Source organism: Oryzias latipes, chromosome 13 (assembly GCF_053564925.1).
Source record: "Oryzias latipes strain Hd-rR chromosome 13, Olatipes_Hd-rR_3.1".
NCBI lineage: Eukaryota > Metazoa > Chordata > Actinopteri > Beloniformes > Adrianichthyidae > Oryzias > Oryzias latipes.
This window is the reverse complement of record NC_136249.1, coordinates 33,196,773-33,214,546: the sequence shown is the minus strand read 5'-3', so window position 1 is coordinate 33,214,546 and position 17,774 is coordinate 33,196,773. Positions and strand designations below refer to the sequence as shown.

Genomic DNA, 17,774 nt, shown 5'->3' with positions numbered 1-17,774 from the left:
AGCGGGTCCTGGGTCCTGGAGCGGTTCCTATTCCCGGAGCGGTTCCTTGGTCCCAGAGCGGTTCCTTGGTCCCGGAGCGGTTCCTGGGTCCCAAAGCGGTTCCTGGGTCCCGAAAACGGTTCATGATCCCGGAGCGGTTCCCGGGTCCTGGAGCGGTTCCTGGTCCCGGAGCGGTTCCTGGGTCCCGGAGCGGTTCCTGGGTCTCAGAGCGGTTCCTGGTCCCGGAGCGGTTCCTGGGTCCCAGAGCGGTTCCTGCATCCCGGAGCGGTTCCTGGGTCCCGGAGCGGTTCCTGGGTCCCAGAGCGGTTCCTGCGTCCCGGAGCGGTTCCAGGTCCGAGAGCGGTTCCTTGTTCCGGAGCGGTTCCTGGTCCCAGAACGGTTCCTGGTCCTAGAGCGGTTCAAGGTCCGAGACCGGACCAGGGTCCCCTTGGGTGGATTCAGACTGAAAATTTGCGAAACACGTCAAACATCTACCCCGGGCGTCTCGTGCTCTCCGTATAAAGATATCAGGGTTTTGAACATGTGTGAACAGTTTCAATTTTTGTTTTATGTACTTGAATTCTCTTGTAAAAGCAAACCCACGTGTGTCCACCGACCACAGGAGGTCCAACATCAGTTCAAACCGCGAACATGAAATCGGCTGGAGCATCAGAAACGGAAGACCTGAAATAAAAACACTGATGTAAAGATTTACGGTTAAAGAGGAAACTGTTTATCTGACCAGAAGAACCTCACTCTTACTTTGAAATTTAGACTTTTTTTTAATGTCGTCAGTGGTTACTATGAAGCCTCCTAACATTTAAAGGTTAGAAACAATCTGAACTAAAGTTTAGAGAGATAAAAAGAGTGGCTTCTGTCATTTTCTCCTGGTCAAAGTCTTTTCAATCAAGACTTTTGATCACTTGGTGTTTGACTTTAGACTGACGTAAAACATACAAAAACCTCAGATTAGAGGCGAGAACATAATCTATACATCTGGATATGCATTAGGAAATGAAAAGTCATCTTTAAATTAAAAAAATCGCTAAACTTTGATCCGTTAAACCAGCAACCTGAGGATCTGGAGCCACACGCCGCTCTCTCTTCCCTCCATAATGGCTCTTTGGCTTTCAATGCTAACAATTTACATTGTTTTTTACATTTTGGTTAATTTGTTTTAGTTAAATTGTCGTCAATGTTTAGATTAACATTTCAGAAAACTGATTCATCATTAGAATAAGCTTTAAGCACAGATTCTTATCCGTGTTTGACTCGATTTTTTAGTATTTTTATCTCAAGTCTTCTGCGGCAGGAGGCTCTCATTTGACACAGGGTGCATTTTATTTTGAAAGGAATTTGATGTCCTGCAAACGTAAAAGAAGGTAAAACTGTTGTAGAAAAACCAATCACTTCATCCATATAATTCAATTCTTGTAAATATTTTCTAAGTTGCCTTCAGTGAACTCGGTCGCTGCTCATCTCAGGAATCTTCTCCTTTTTTTTTTTTTACTGTTTTTCATTCCAGACTCGTTTCATGGCCTTTTATTCCTCCCAGTCTGATCAGTTTCTTCTGTTCTCCAACAGTTCACATCTTTAAAATGACCTGAACCACTGATTTCAGTCAAAAAGGTTTAAAATCTGCTCAACTTTTTTTTTATTTCTGAAGCTCAAAAACTCATAACATTGACGGACGGTTCTTCAGTTATTGCGTTGTGAAACACGTTCTGAGCCGTCATTGGTCAGAGATAAAAAGGGGCCGCAGAGTTTGGGGGGGGGGGGGGGCAGCAGACATGAATGTGGACTGGAGACACTCGGAGGACATGGATCATCCAGCCATGATGCTGCTGGTGACTCTCTGCGGTTCAGGTACGACTCTGTTCTTCGTCTGTGAATGCATGTGTGATCTGACATCAGAAGCTTTCCGGATGTTTTTCCTGCTCAGATGGAAAAAAGAGAGAACTTCTCTGGATGGTATTCATGAAAAAGCTGCAGTGAAGACATGAAAACAGGAAATTTGGGTTTGTTTCTAAAGGATTCACTAATGAACGAGTGTGAAATATTTGATCACAGCCTCGTGATGGAAATGTCTTTTTGCTCCGTTTTGCCTAAACTGAATCAAAGATTGGAGCTGTGATGAACTCAGCTGACGTAGACCGAGTCTTGATGCTTCCCCCTGTTTCTGGTTTCTCCCCAGGACTCTGTGCTGAACTCCCTTCAGGTAAAAACCAGAATCCTGACTGACCGTCAGCTGTGTTGAAGCCACTGAAGTCGTGTCTGTGACCTGCAGGTTCAGAGGAGGTCAGGCTGGTGGGAGGAGCCAGCCGCTGCACTGGCTGGCTGGAGAGGAAGAGGCAGGAAAGATGGGAAGCAGAAGTTGAATACGATATTCTCCCCAGGTGGAACTTTGAGCTTGCGGATGGTGCGTGCAAATCGCTCAACTGTGGCTCTGTGGTGTCTATAAAAAGAATCGATACCTTTCCAGACAGACCCGACAACCCTTTAATCCCCAAGTCATCAAATGTACGCAAGATTAAGCCTCTGAATGTGGAGATCACCTGTTCAGGTCAGTATCATCAGATCCTATCACCCAAAAACATCCATTTCTATTGACATAAAAGCAGAAACAATGAAGTTTTGATAGTTCAAATGTGTACAATTATGATTTTGCAAAGAGTGCAGGAAACTAAGTGAAGCAGATGATGGTAAACATGTCAAATGTTGTTGACTCTGTCATAAAATAAGCAGTTTTGGGATATAAAAACATCTGGATTTAGGTGAAGCTCCACAGCAGTCGAGCTGCATCCTTATGGTAAAGAATATTTATTCTTCCTCTTCTAACTGACATGAACCACAATGAACAGAAAAACGGAGAAAACGGTTTTTGCTGAGCCCTCGTTAGAAGAAACACTCGTTAAACGTGTTTCATTAAAGACGCTTTCATTTAAGATCCTAATCTAAATATGGAATGTTGGTTTAATGCCAGAAAAGTGGTGTCTGTGATGGCGGAGCGGCGAGGGGGTCAGATCCCCCCCCCCGGTTGTTCCACGGCCGGGGCGCTAAGGGGTTAAGGGCGGGCATCGAGCATTGTTAGAATGAATGTATGTTTTCTCCTCAGGCCTATTTGGATTTGAAACTGAATTGATCCAATCAGCATATCTGAAGTGTTTCCTTCAGTAGAAGCTTTGAAAGTATCCGTGTGACATCCGTAAATGAAGGAACTTCTCCGCTCAGTCTGGATTGACAGTTTCACTTCTTTCCTACAGATTCCCTGGAAAGTCCAAACATCTCCATCTCTTCCACCAGCGGGGTCTCCAAGGCTAGAAATCAGGGGTTACAGGTCTTCTTTGGTACCAGTTTTACCATCACTTGCTCCTCCCATGATCTGTACCAAGGCGGGGTCTTCCGGCTCATCTTTCTCAACTCCACCACAAGTCTGAACAACACCCTGCCGGCTGCCAATAGCTCCGCCCTTTTCTCGTTCTTTGAGGCGAGCTACTTCCACCAAGGAGATTACATCTGCGTTCACCACGTCCAGATCAACTCACAGAACCTTCAGCTCCAAAGCCAGCCGCTGAGTCTCACTGTTTTAGGTACTTCATTCCCCATCGTTCTAGTTTCCTCTGAGGCTACGTTCACACCGGGCGTGTGACGCACTTTTAGCAAAAGGTGTTTACTCTGGACAACCCCGGACAAGCAGGGAGGTGCTTCTTCTTCTTCTACTGTTAATTGACGCATGTTGGAAGGGTCCTGGTGCAGAATGTCAAAGTGGAGTAAATCTGGTGAATCTTGTTCCAGACTTTTTGTTGCACAGCTCTATTCCCATCTGTGAAAGACTTGGTGTCATACAATTCCAGCCGGACACAAACCGTTTGATCAACATTAACCCTTGTGCTATCCAAGGCACTTTAACATTGGAAGTTGGGTCATCTAGACCAGTGTTTTTCAACCTTTTCTGAGCCACGGCACACTTTAACCTTAAAAAAAATCCCGCGGCACACCAGCATCCAAAAATTAAAAAAAAAGGAGAAACTCATAGTCTGTATTGATCTACAGCCCCTCCACAATCTCACATGCATTTTTGAGATAATTGTTACAGAAAAAGCTGGAAACTGCAGCTGTTTTTTTCTAAAAGATGCAATAAAAGTTAAGTTAGAAGATTTAAAAACAGTTTGTGTGTTCGTTAGTTTGAAGACGTTTAACAACAGATCTCCTTTTGCGCTGTCACTCTCACAACCCAATGCATCATGGGAAATGTAGTGCATAAAACGGCCGAAGATCGCTTTTCGGAGCTTCATTGTTTTATTCACTTGTTCCACGGTCTGATACCGGATTCTGTGCAAAGCTACACCGCTAAAGACGAGCTTTAGCTGGTATTTCTGTCGAAACTGAGCGACTTTACGAGCTAACTCGGGACAAGGAAGTGAAGACTTTAAGCAATTCTGATTGGTCAGACCGATGACATGTGATTAACCCCCCCAACACGAGACTTTTCCAAAATACAGCCGAAGGTGCAGCTAAATCGCGGTACGTCATTCTTATCAAAATGTCTTTAATAAAATAAAATAAACGCAAAGAAAAGGTATTTTACGATCTTTTATATTCCTAACTCCTCAGTGTTTTATCAGGATGTTTGGATGAACAGAGAGCTGAAATCCTGGAGATGGGAAATGTTTTTAGATCAGTTAATGAGGGCAATTTCTCACGGCACACTTGACCATCTCCCACGGCACACTAGTGTGCCGCGGCACACTGGTTGAAAAACACTGATCTAGACCAGTGTTTTTCAACCTTTTTTGAGCCACGGCACACTTTAACCTTGACAAAAATCCCGCGGCACACCAGCATCCAAAAAAACAAACAAAAAAAAACAGAGATTCATGGTCTTGATCGACAGCCCCCCCGCAATCTCACGTGCATTTTTGTGATAATTGTGGCCGGAAAAGCAGGAAGTTGCGGCTGTTTTTTCTAAGAGATGAAATGAAAGTTAAATTAGAAAATTTAGAAACTGTTTGTTTGTTGTGGTTTCAAAGCGTTTCGCAAGGACAACTCATTGTGCGCTGGGACACTGCGCTGGGACACCTTTAAGCCAATGCATCATGGGAGATGTAGTGTGAAAACTGCCGAAAACTTGCAGAAAGACTCGCGTCTCTGAGCTTCATTGTATTGTCCACTTGTTTCACGGTCTGACACCGGACTCTGTGGAAAGCTACACCGCTAAAGAAGAGCTTTAGCAGGTATTTTTGTTAGAACTGAGCGACTTTATCAGCAGAATTAAGAACAAGGAAGTGAAGACTTTAAGCACTTCTGATTGGTCAGACTGATGACGTGTGATTAAGCCTTCAAGAATGATTGGTGGAGACAGTTAAAGGGACGGGACTTTTCCGCAAACTGTCATAGCTGCAGGGAAATCGCGGTAGCGTCATTCGTATTAAAATTTCTTTAATAGAATTAAATAAACACAAAGAAAAAGTAATTTTAAGATCTTTTATATTCCTAACTACTCAGTGTTTTATCAGGGCCTGTTTGGATGAACAAAGAGCTGATATCCTGGAGATGGAAAATGTTTTTAGATCAGTTAATGAGGGCAATTTCCCACGGCACACTTGACCATCTCCCACGGCACACTAGTGTGCGGCGGCACACTGGTTGAAAAACACTGATCTAGACCCACTTGACAGAGCTCTGAACCTTTTTTCTTCAATGATTGGTGATCTTCACTGGTGTCCATGGATTACATGAAATCTTTCCACCTTTATCCACCTTTGTCATGGTAGGGAGAACATGTCAATGGAAGGGGGGGGTCATCTAAGATAGAACAAGGGTTATAAAACACTAACAAATCTCTTGGTTCAACCTGGTTGAACTTTCAACACGCGTTCAACGCCACGTTTTGTAAGTAGATAATCTCAGAAAGGTAGGCAGCTACGTGTAAACACAAGAGTCCTGAACGCGGAAGCCCAAAATGAATATATCCATGTTAACATGGACTTTTCATTGAAAGTGGTCACTTGAACGCGTGTTGCAGAGGGCGGTGTGAGTGTAGATTTAGAACCGTTTCTGTGTTGGGATTATAAACACATGTCACAGAAATCAAAAATACTACCAAAATGTTTTGTTTTTCATTCAAACTCAAATTTAGAAGAATAAATCTACAGATCTAATTTAAACTGTCGTGAAGTATTCATAAGGCTGATGGAAGTTATACGGTCTTATGACAGACGGTTGATGCTGTCGTCCAGTAACTCCAGTCAATAGTGAAATGCGTAATCCGTACCGACCATGTGAACGCCGCGCGTGATAAGTGGCAGTAAGATGTCCACATAACCTACACTCTGTTTCATTTCTAACAGTCAGGCTGCACGGAGGGAGCGCAGGGAACAGTAATGGGCTCCTCGGGCCGTCTGCAGGTTCTGGAAGGGGTTGAAAATGGGAACTATTTGTACAACACGCCTGCGTCTCAACTACGACCTGTACGGCATGTTCGTAAAAAAATTGTGGTTGAACATTCTCAGTGAGCGGTCCACAACTTAGATATTTTGTACGGGCCACGCAGGTTTGCCCATTTTTCGACCACGGTCAGCCCTTATCCACCCGTAGGGGCAGTAGTGACTAGGGCCAAAGGGGTTCGACATTTCAAAGTCAAACCTGTGGCAGAAGAAGACGGTTCATTCTGGGTGCAACATTACAACAACAGTTTGAAGCATTCATTTAGTCTCTGTTCTTTTCAGTTTCAGTTTCTCTGAATGAATTCATCATCAGACATGTTGTGGTGCTGCTGATGATGACGGTTTCAACATCTGCCCTCTACGTCTACTTTAAGGTACTACAGCCTTCGTCCTCGTCGTGCGCCGTCACTCGAGTTACTGGTTTAACCGTGAATCGTGTCTTTTTAGAGCAGGCGGCTGCGGGAACCCAAGAGAAACCCTCCTGCTGATGACGGTCCAGCTCTGAGGCCCAGTGAGAGGAGGAGACTGCAGGATTCCGGAAAACACACGCTCAACGTTTCCTGAGTGGATAAAGTTATCATTTGATCACATTTACAGAAATTTGACTTTTTAATCAAATGTTAAAGTCTGCAATAAAACAAACAAAGTATTAATGAACCGGAAAAGGCCGTCTGCAGTAAAACGTTACACAAAATCCTCTTCATACACACCGACTGATGGAGCAGCATGATTATTTATCCAGTTTGATTGTTTTGCTGTATAACTGAGGGAGTCGCTCTGAAATGTCAGTCTGTCTTTAATTTGATTCAAATTTCCACATAGAAACGTTTGTCATGGTTTTAAATCCGCTGTAGGTAAAGACCTGGAGCTTCCAGCCAATCAAAAAGTCTCCTCCTAAAACGTTCATTAATTTGAATTCCATCACATTTTAACGTCTTTTTGAATTATTGCCAAATGACAGAAAAACCAAATGGCTTCTTCTACCCAAAAGATTTGATCTTTTTCTCTATAAATGTTTTCACTTTTTCCAAAGTATGTCTAAATATTTTACATCTTCATGTTCTATTTTACTCTCAACAAATCACATTTGGGCTAAACTGAAGGTTTTATGTTAAAAGTTTTTGAAAGTATGAAAAACGAATGGATGACCACGATAATCGATCATTAATAGACACTGGATTTTTTTACTTAAAAATAATCTTTCAGATCAGAACTGGATTACAAAAACTGTAAAACTATACAATGAATTAACTCAATAGGTGGGATTATATAAACTTGCTCCTTTTTCAAGCAATAAATCAAGCTCTACTTTAGTTAATGATCACTGAATTTAACTAAGCAAATGTGGTTTAAATGACTTTTTGTCTGTTTTATTTTCTGTTCTTTTAATCTATGCACTTCATCGTTGCTTTAACGAGTTTTATAAATCTGTGTACATTCTTTATTGCTTTGACTACAATACTTAAAATAGATAAATACATAAATCAAATCAAAAAAGAAAAATTTCTCCTATAGGAGAAATTTATTAGAACAACCTTTTAAATGACATCCATTGGAAATACATTCTGTATGAATAACAAAATTAAAGAACTACATCAAAAGAATTCTACATAACGTTTACCCCACAAATATGTTTCTATCCAAATTCTCAAATATAGAAAATAATTGTAGTTTTTGTAATGATTCCCCCAAATCAGTTCTTCGCCTTTTCTAAATTCTCCCTTGAATTCTGGAACCAATTAGAACGATTTGTAAAAATCAAATTAAAAAGTAATATTATTATACCTTTATTATTATAACAAATTCTTACAAATTTCAACTCTGATGATAAAAAGGTGGAAAATAGGATTAATTTGTAATTTTCTTCCAATCTAAATTGCACACACATTAGTGGAGAGTAAAAAAAAAAAAATCCAAAATTTACTGGATTTATGATAAAGATGTTTCAATTTTTTAAATCTGTTAAAAGGATTAGTTCGTCCAGTGCATGTAACACTGGAACAATATGTGCTTTTTTGTTTGATGAATTAATCCCTCTTCTGATTTATTTATTGTTATTAGCTATTTTATTTCTTACTAGCAAACTTCCTTTTTGCTAACTGTGTCCCTGTAATTTTTTTATATACTGTAATTATTTAATTGTTTGGAAAGGTAACATTGGTCATTGCTTCTGATGTTTGTGAGGATCTATTTGATAATGTGATTTGTACTTTGGAATGCTGTTTCATAAAGTTTTTTTTTTAACGTAGTGAGTTTCCGTATTTCTTTTATAATCCAGGGCACTATAAATTATATAGTTTTGTTTTTTGTTTCGTTTTTATTTATTTATTTATTTATTTATTTATTTATTTATTTTAATTTGGGATTGGAAAGGGAATTCGGACACAGGCTATGGTTGCGTTAAACTGCGCTTTTGCGTCATTGCGTCACTCTGTTATTGTCACGTGACAACCCGGGACGCTCCTCCTCGTGGCCTCGCGGCCGTCCGAAGTGATGAAACGCCCTGAAATCAACTGCTGACGTCTCCTAAAGACGTCCGGTACCGGCAGTCCCGTTACTTGGTGAGAGCAGAGAACCCCCGGAGAGATTTTCCCGCTGATTTACCGGATTTAACGGTGAACTCGCGGCGGCGTTAGCATTAGCTTAGCATAGCTGGAGACGAGGAAGCTGGAACTGAAGACAAAGTAACTTTTATCATCGCTATTTTTCTTTACAAAGTAAGTTTATTTATGATTTTAAGGGTAATTTATAAAGTTTTTGTTTGTTTGGTTAAAAAAACTGTTTACATGTTTGAATTATTATTGCTGGTCTGTTTTTGAAGTTTAACACAAAACATTTTTCAATCGACAATCATCAACATTTCTTATCTAATCATGACCTTTTAACAGTTTTTAACATAATTCACTAAGAGTTAAAAGTTAAAACCTGTAAATAAACAGCATCCAGCAGAGCAGATTTAACTTGCTTTGACCAAACTTTATGGATTACAAGTTAAAACTTGACGAATGTTTCTCCTTAAAGCTAACATTTAAAGCGCCTTAAGGCTAAAACATAAAAACAGGAGCAGTTTTACGTTAAAGAGACACAAAAAGGAGAAAAGCTTTGGGTTTGGGTTCAAACTTGGACACAAACTGGGTTAATGTACGCCTCACAGCACAGGAAGCCCCGCCCCCTGGAGAATACAAATAAAAACAGACTAAACATCTCAAATGATGTGAAAACCTATTCATACGCCTCACAGACACAGTCCAAGCAAAGCTGTGTTTTTAACATCTTCTTGTAGCATTTTTCTGCTGATGGAGGACACATATGAGGAAAATTCAGCTTTTGTTTATTCAAATTGTTGTGAATCGAGACAATAATCATATTTGTGACAGAAATAATGCTGGGCGAGAACGACATATATCACAATGCAATCCAAATAACTGTATTGGTCAAATTAGAACACTGTGTAATCATCAGCAGGTTGTTTAGGTTTTAATGTTCATTTTCTGTCATATTTTCGACATAACAACTGAAGGAACACGATTAAAGAAAAAGCTTTCAAGTTTCAAATTCTCAGATCAACTGTTGGATGTTTAAATCTGCTGATGGTTATTTGTCTTAGGAGCAGATTGTTCAAATTTGATAAATGCAGTTATTTGGTTTATATCGTAATATACATCTTTATCGCCTGATTAAAAAAATGATCGCATGATCTAAAAAAAAAACTGCTCAGCCCGTATTAATTTATGTTCTATGAGTTGATCTAGTTGTATTTTTCCGTGCTCTGCGACAGACTGGCGACCTGTCCAGGGTGTCCCCTGCCTTCGCCCATGAGCGTCCGTGATAGGCTCCAGCAGCCCTGTGACCCCGAAAGGGAGAAAACAGGTTTAGAAAATGAATGAATTAATTTATCCGCGAAAATACTTTCCGACTTTAAACCGGTCCGTGTTTTTACTCGTCTGTCTGTTGGTTTGTTTATGGCACGCAGACGGTGGAGGAGGAGAGAACGGAAGAAATTCACCTAAAGGAGAGTTAATGAATAAGTTTACGCAAACGTTCACCCGCCATGCGGCGACTAACCCTCTAACTTTTACTCGCCAAAGAGGAGACAATGCTCACAACTTGAGAGTGTTAATTTCAGACCCTTCAAGACAAACGTCTATCGCATTCTTCTACCCAGAAAAAGTTCTATCGCAATATATTTATTGTTTTATCACCCAACCCTACTGTGAAGTAAAAGTCCCAGCAGCTAAAAAACACACAATGAAGAAGAAAAATCAAATAGAAGTTGCACTTTTGGAAGAAATATATTCAACAAAATACGGAAACAAGAACGGACTTTATGGTCAAATCATAGTAATGGCGTAGAGAACAGACTATCTCCACTCTGCACTACCGTAACACACTGAGGCTTATTTAGCTTCTTGAGGCATTGGAGGTATTTAATATATTAGCGCGGCTTATAAACAATTATTCAGTTAAAAGAACACACCAACAAGTCACCTAAACCCTTAATGTCACTTCAAATCACTAAATCTGTTGAATTCTTTACCTCGGCGTAAGACTGATGCATACCTGTACTGCCCTCTAGTGGTTGTTGCTTTAAAAAGAATTCCACATGAGCTGCTCCTCAGTGTTAGCTGTGCACTCGGCCGAACTGTACCCGCCCAGTGAATCATAGCCCGAAAAACCCGGTAGTTCCACGAACGTCTTGGTTTTCCTGGTCTGAGCTGGAATCTGGATCTAAACTGTACGGCTGGATGGCTCCGATGTCGCTCGCTGCTTTTGTTGCACCGCTAATGTTGGGTTGGGGGTGTGAGGGGCTGTAAGCTAGAGGGGGAGAGCGTAAACAATGATTGGAAATGAGGACAGACTCACACCGTGTCAACAATCCGCACATTTGTTCTCTCAGATTCCTGGTGTAAACGTTGTGACTCTGTGGCTCCCCCCTGTGGACAGAATGCGAGGCAGAGATAGAAGGTCCCACCTGGGGCTGCTGCTCCTGGCCTCCCAGGTGTTCCAGGTGGGCCTGGACAGGATCCCCCCTGTCACGCTGGCCGTCATGGCCCTCAACGTGTACCTTTATCTGTTCCCCGCGGCCCCCCTCATGAAGGTAAGCCCCCGACTGTTGGAACCGGTTCAGAACCAGTTTCCATCCTGATCCCCGTTTTGCTCCTCAGACCTGCATCAGCGTTCATCAAGCCTACCGGTATAAGGACTGGCGTCGACTCCTGCTGTCCCCCGTGCACCACGCCGATGACCTCCACCTTTACTTCAACATGGTGTCTTTCCTGTGGAAGGGGGTCCGGCTGGAGCGGCGGCTGGGCGGGGCGTGGTTCCTCTACCTGCTGTCCGTCTTCTCTCTGCTCACCGGATGCGTTTATCTGGTGCTGGAGGGCTTGCTGACGGAGCTGACCCAGGATCAGTCTTACAGTGCAGCGTGCGCCGTTGGATTCTCAGGTACCATTTTTAACAAAGCCACAGGAAATCCTTTCCTGACCTCAGTCAAAAAAAGGTCAACAACAGAATACACAGGACGCCTCTAAAATGTGTTTATGTCCCGCTTTGCTTTCAAAAAATGTTAAAGTCCACTCTGATCATCTTTTGACGTCTTTTAACCCTTGTGCTATTTTAGATGACCCCCCCCTTCCATTGAGGTGTTCTCCCTACCATGACAAAGGTGGATAAAGGTGGAAAGATTTCATGTAATCCATGGACACCAGTGAAGATCACAAATCATTGAAGAAAAAAGGTTCAGAGCACTGTCTAGTGGGTCTAGATGACCCAACTCTCAATGTAAAGTGCCTAGGATAGCACAAGGGTTACATGGTGCTGCAGAGTAACCCTGGCCTCCCACTATATCCAGTCCAGCTTGGGTGCAGCCGCCGGAGCGGTCCAGCTACGGCAGATGACTGTCTACGGATGAGGCTCTGTCCTTTTTGTCGATGTGCAGTATCATAAAGGATGAGGTGGTTCTGGACCTCTGTGTTCAGCCTCTCGTCGTCCGTGGTGCTTAATGACCGATATGACGCTCTTACCACACGCTTTGTGACCTCATGTCAGCGGAAATGATGTCATGTTTACACCACGGTTTGGCACCATAAGAACAGAAATGTCCCACTTATTTTTTTCTCTACAAAAAAACCATCGGGTGCCCGCTTTTCGTCAGTCTGGATCGCTCAAAAGTTCAGCAGTTGGACAAAAAGCGGGGGGGGGATCAGGGGTGTGCGTGTGCTGCATTCACTGAAGTTAGGAAAACACTAAACTGCCATTATCATTAATGTTACAGGGCAGCTCTGAAGGGGAAGAAAATGTGGGGCCTGATGAGAAATACAGTAGAGCCGGAAATGCTCAGACTAAAGACTACAGCTAACCTTACATAGAACTAAAACATTAGAAAGATTTAAAAAAACAAGATACAAATGAGCGTGTTTTGTTTTTGTTGATACTACAAAGACAACTAAACTTCATGTCAGATAAACCCTAAAAATGGCCCCAAATAGCTTCACTGAAATGCCAACAGCTGAATTCACTAACAGATGCTGACAGTAAATTTAGCTGGAGAGAAGCGCGATTGTTTCAGGAACATGCAGCAGTTTCACACATCAGACATTGGTTTTAATAAAACACATCCCTGATTCAATTTAAGCTCCTTGTCTGCTTTATTATTATTATGTTTTATAGCAAAAGTGAGAAAAACAAACATGGATAAATAAGGTTTAGAAATGTCAAAACAAATTTAGTCGTACAGGTAAAAATCTAAATAGGAGCAATGAATACAATTCTACAGAAACCACAAGTGGATTGTAAAGGTCAAAGGCCGAAGGGGGCGGAGTCTAGTTAAAGGTTGTGTCCGGCAATTCGGACACAGCCAAAGTCTGGTGACAGAGAAAGCCCCACCCCCGTTTTAAGTAAACTTCCTGTAAGTTCTCCTCACCTCGTCTCATAAATGTGTTTGTAGGCGTCCTGTTTGCTCTGAAGGTGCTCAATAACCATTACCACCCCGGAGGAGTGACCTACGTCATGGGCATCCCCGTCTCCAACCGCTACGTCAGCTGGGTGGAGCTTGTGCTGATCCACATCACTTCCCCCGGGTGAGTTACCTGGAACCCAAAGCACCTGAAACCTTCCGTCCTGACAGGAGGACGGTGTTGTTCTATTGAGTTAGACGTGTTCGTGATCTCTACTTTTATCCACACGAAGCCCATCGAGACGACTGTTGTTGTGATTTTGGGCTATACAAATAAAATGGAATTGTTGTAGTAAATGCAGATGGAAGTGTCTTAAAGTGTCCAGCAGGCGGCAGCGTTGTTTAACGGTGTGGTTCCTTCTTGTCCTGCCTTTGCAGAACCTCTTTTGTTGGTCACCTGGCAGGAATTTTGGTGGGTCTGCTGTACACGGCGGGACCGCTGAAGACCCTCATGAAGAAATGCGCAGGTTTGAGTTTTTCCACGTTTCTCAAATACGTCACGGCGTAGTCGGATTCCATCGGTGACCTTTGAACCTGGAGCTTACAGTTGTAAAGCAAAAACTGCATCTCAGCCTGGAGATGAGATCAAAACAACAAAAGAGGAAAAGATTCAAAGAAACTGGAATTGGAACGGCCTTTATTTGGGGGGGGGGGGGGTCACAGACTGTTTTGAGAGGAAACTGATGGATGTGAAATTTCGAGTTCATGCTGAAACATCACAAACTTTTTAATGGTAAGAAAACAGGAAAATACTTTTTATCTCTCGTCCAAACAGCTTCAATCAAATTTCCTTCAAACGTGAGATTTTTCTGAAAATCTGACAGAAAGCAGCATCGTTTGTTGAACAAACGGATCCTCAGCTTTTCCTGCACAGCCTGATGGAAATGAAGGGAATACTCTGACTTCCTGCACTGCTTTTCCTTCTCAGAGGTTCCTGAGTGAAGTCCAGAAGTCGAACCCCAAAGATCCAGCCTAAAGGCCCGTTCACACCGGGACGAATTTCGCGCGCGATTTTCGCCGACGTAACGCCTCGTGACTAAACAAAGGGCACCAATGTGAGTGTGCACACCGACGCGAAAAAACGCCACGCGTCAAAGCGTCAAAAAAAAAACGCCTCAGGTTGGGTTTTTTTTTTGACGCGTCGCGTCGAAATCTATTCGACCAATGAGAATGGCGCTTTTGCTCACGTGTCTGGAGCTTCTGAAGTTACAGTAAAACACAACTTGGGGGCGCTCAAACACAAAACTGCCTTGCTGAGCACACATACCAGCGAAGAAGATAGACGCCAAGTAGCGTCTACACTGCCGCGAAGAAATAATGATGGACATTCTAAAATATCCCCGAACCAAACACCAGTTGGAGCTACTGATGCTTGAAATATTCATGTTTTCTTTGTTTGATTCTGACAGGCACGTAAATACCTGCTCTCTTCTTCTGAGTGAAAAGCGACTTTAAGAAGCGTAAAGTTTCGCAGCGCCACCTTGTGTACAGGAGTATTTCTGTTTACATTAAGCGCCATCTAATGTCAGGGAATGAAATTGCATGTTCGCTTGGCGCATCGTCAGCGAAAATCCCCTGGGTGTGAACACAAAAAATGTGGCGAAAAACGCTGGCGAATAACGCCTGGCGAATATTGGTCCCAGTGTGTACGGGCCTTTACAGTTCCAACCCGGACTCAGCTTTTGAAAGTTCTTTCACAAATGATGCTTTGCTGCTGCATAAACCTAGAAACTGCAAAAATAAAGATGTAATGTTCCGTCTGATTCTAAGCAAAAAGACGGACATTTGTTTAGAAAATAAATGAAGTTTTCACTTTGTGAGACCAAAAATCTGCCTGTGGACCAAATCTAAAGATTTCAAAGAAAGTTTAAATCTGGTGAGATGTAAAAAGTTTTCTTATTGTGGAATATTTAGATGAGAAAAAAAGTAATCTTTCTGGCAAGTAATTAGCATTAATTAATTAAAATGAATCCATTTGAATCTTTTTGGGTCACGTTTTTATGCAGATGATGCACTGATGTCCGTTCAGGTGCTTCTGGGCAGAAGAAATGTTTTTTAAATGAGACCGAATGTTGAAGCAGTTTTACTTTGAACCCCTTTAAAAAAAAAGAGTCTTAAATCAACTGTTTGCTTGAAGGGAAATGTTTTCTGTTTTTTGCGTTTGTCCTGCAGAGTTCGTGAGCTGGACTGGACAAAGGTCCCGGGCCGGCCCGACCTTCAGCGGCTCAGGTACGGTATCAGAACCTGCAGATCGGAGGTTAGACGTATTCACGTGGATGCAAGAAACCTGAATAAAGGTGCAGAAAACAGAACAACTCAAAAGTTAAAAAGTGATCAGCTGATTTGTCGTTTAAGGTTTTTTTTTTCTTTGGCGCTCAGTTTGCATAAATGTCGCTGGTTCTTTGTGAGCGCGCTCAGACCGGGACTCCATCTCTCTGCTGCTTTAGTGAAATCCAGAGAATTTGTTTGTGACCTCATCCTGCGATTCCAGGTTCCAGCGGCTTCGGAGGAGGACACTCTGGAAACTTCCAGCCCCCGCCGCCCTACACGGCATCCTACACAGGAGGGCTGACGGAGGAGGAGCAGCTGGAGGCGGCGATCAGGAACAGTCTGAACGACAGAGGTGAGGAGCTGGAGGGATGGTGAGCGGCTCGTCCAGAAGCTCAGATCTGACCAAAACGCTTTTTATTCAGGACAAAACTACCAGAGAGGAGCGCCGCCACCGTACGGCTTCAACCTGCCCAGTGAGCCGACTGCTGACGAGTTGCGGTGGAGGAGGCTGAGGAGGTTCGACAGCTGAGGAACAGCTTCAGGAGGACAGACTGAAGTTTGAGGAGGTCCAGCAGAGCTTTACAGACTTGTGTTTTAAAAGCCTCCTAGAGGATGACATCACCAGCTCTTATTGTGAAAGGATCCTCAGACCGGCAGCGTGTTGGAACCAGCAGCCGCAGGGTCCTGCTGCTCCAGAGGAACTCTGAAATAAATGTGATGACCTGACGTGAAGATTTCTGCCCTTAAAGTCCATTTCTGTTCTCATTTCTCTGAAGCTCTCAGGACATCCGAGGTCAGGAGGAGAGTTTGTCTTCTGAAGGTGATGCACGTTCCGGTTTGTGGAGGAGCATGCATGGAGGCCGCTTTAGGGGGGGGGTTCTCAGGCTGTTTGAGGTCCTGCTGTGCATCAGGGGGGAGCTGCTCCGGCTGAGAAGCTCCTTCCCAGGTTCTTCAGTCACTTTTGGTTCAGTCTCTCCAGGGAGGACTCCTCCTCCTCATCTCTGATCTTTTTATGTAGTTTGTTTTTGGGGTTTCATCACAAAATATAAAGATTTGAAATCACACCGAGATGAACTCAAAATGAGTCCAAGAACCAAGCAGGAGCTCATACAAGCAGATGGACATGTGGTCAAAGTTCACGATCCAACTGTCAGACTTTTGGACGAACATGGATGCATAGAAGAGCTCATGGAGAAAGACTGCTGAACAACAGGAACATCAGAGCAGCAGTCAAACACGGTGGTGGTAGTGTGATGGTTGGGGGCAGGTCTGGTTTAAATGATAATTCCATAATTCCCAGAGGAGAATGTTCTTCATCAGTTCATGACCTCAAACAAATGTCTCATAATGACCTTTTCCTCACTGCTTTCTGAAGCCCCGAAGCTTCGTGAACTGACCTTGGGATGAAAGTTGTTTCCACCACAAGGACGATCATTTTACTCATGCCCCGCCCACATGGCTAATCGCTCTTTGGCTAATCTGAGAACTGAACTGAGCAAGTGTGACATCAAAATGGTTTACTTCCAACTGCAACCAAATCAAGTCCTTTTAGTCGCCATTATTTTCACAACACAGACGCCGCCATGTTGGAGCCAGACATATCAGTGAGCAGTCATTGGGTTTTCGTTTCTATGACAACCGTGTTGGAAGTCCACACCACTACCACTTGAAGGCGAGCTCGGAAAAATCTGGTGTAACCCTTGTGCTATCTTAGATGACCCCACCCTTCCATTGAGGTGTTCTCCCTACCATGACAAAGGTGGATAAAGGTGGAAAGATTTCATGTTATCCATGGACACCAGTGAAGATCACAAATCATTGAAGAAAAAAGGTTCAGAGCACTGTCTAGTGGGTCTAGATGACCCAACTCCCTATGGTAAAGTGCCTAGGATAGCACAAGGGTTATGTGGGGGCAAGCAGGCTCTACCTACTTTTACTGAGGCATCTGATTGGTCAGTTTATAAATTGACTAATTTGCGATAAAGAATAAAGATAAAGACAAAATATGAAAAAAAAGAGGATTATCAAGATATCAAAAAAAGGATCAGAGCCAGAATGGTTATCCTGACCAATAGAATGAGTAACAGCTGTTCCTCTATAGATGTCTATGGGATTTTGGCTTC

At 42.8% G+C, this 17,774-nt stretch overlaps 2 protein-coding genes across 6 annotated transcripts; both read left to right on the top strand.

Moving 5' to 3' along the window:
• The first annotated feature begins 1,762 nt into the window (after positions 1-1,762).
• Positions 1,763-8,673, top strand: LOC105355452 (uncharacterized). 2 transcript variants are annotated; one of them, XM_078929664.1, is made up of 6 exons: positions 1,763-1,845; positions 2,174-2,197; positions 2,267-2,542; positions 3,243-3,569; positions 6,708-6,799; positions 6,878-8,673. In XM_078929664.1, exons 1-6 carry the CDS (start codon positions 1,770-1,772, stop codon positions 6,911-6,913), a joined length of 831 nt encoding a protein of 276 aa, XP_078785790.1. In that variant the 5' UTR covers positions 1,763-1,769; the 3' UTR covers positions 6,914-8,673. The 2 variants fall into 2 exon arrangements, with proteins under 2 accessions (XP_078785790.1, XP_078785789.1); XM_078929663.1 differs by having other exon boundaries at positions 6,873-8,673.
• Positions 8,674-8,844: 171 nt separating this feature from the next.
• Positions 8,845-16,383, top strand: rhbdd1 (rhomboid domain containing 1). 4 transcript variants are annotated; one of them, XM_023961753.2, is made up of 8 exons: positions 8,845-9,142; positions 11,370-11,523; positions 11,591-11,870; positions 13,372-13,504; positions 13,759-13,847; positions 15,553-15,609; positions 15,872-16,003; positions 16,074-16,383. In XM_023961753.2, the coding sequence occupies exons 2-8, from the start codon at positions 11,371-11,373 to the stop codon at positions 16,178-16,180; spliced, it is 951 nt and encodes a 316-aa protein (XP_023817521.1). In that variant the 5' UTR covers positions 8,845-9,142; position 11,370; the 3' UTR covers positions 16,181-16,383. The 4 variants fall into 4 exon arrangements, with proteins under 4 accessions (XP_023817521.1, XP_023817524.1, XP_023817520.1 ...); XM_023961756.2 differs by having other exon boundaries at positions 8,850-8,986; XM_023961752.2 differs by having other exon boundaries at positions 8,854-9,142; positions 11,323-11,523.
• Positions 16,384-17,774: the final 1,391 nt, after the last annotated feature.

What these genes read in the sequence shown, in the direction of transcription:
- LOC105355452 (XM_078929663.1), top strand. Translation starts at nt 1,770, where the DNA reads ATGAATGTGGACTGGAGACACTCGGAGGACATGGATCATCCAGCCATG. An exon ending in TGTGGAGATCACCTGTTCAG is followed by an intron (nt 2,543 to 3,242) that starts GTCAGTATCATC and finishes TCTTTCCTACAG; the next exon opens with ATTCCCTGGAAAGTCCAAAC. An exon ending in CCCTCTACGTCTACTTTAAG is followed by an intron (nt 6,800 to 6,872) that starts GTACTACAGCCT and finishes GTGTCTTTTTAG; the next exon opens with AGCAGGCGGCTGCGGGAACC.
- rhbdd1 (XM_023961753.2), top strand. Translation starts at nt 11,371, where the DNA reads ATGCGAGGCAGAGATAGAAGGTCCCACCTGGGGCTGCTGCTCCTGGCC. An exon ending in CCCGACCTTCAGCGGCTCAG is followed by an intron (nt 15,610 to 15,871) that starts GTACGGTATCAG and finishes CTGCGATTCCAG; the next exon opens with GTTCCAGCGGCTTCGGAGGA. An exon ending in GAACAGTCTGAACGACAGAG is followed by an intron (nt 16,004 to 16,073) that starts GTGAGGAGCTGG and finishes CTTTTTATTCAG; the next exon opens with GACAAAACTACCAGAGAGGA.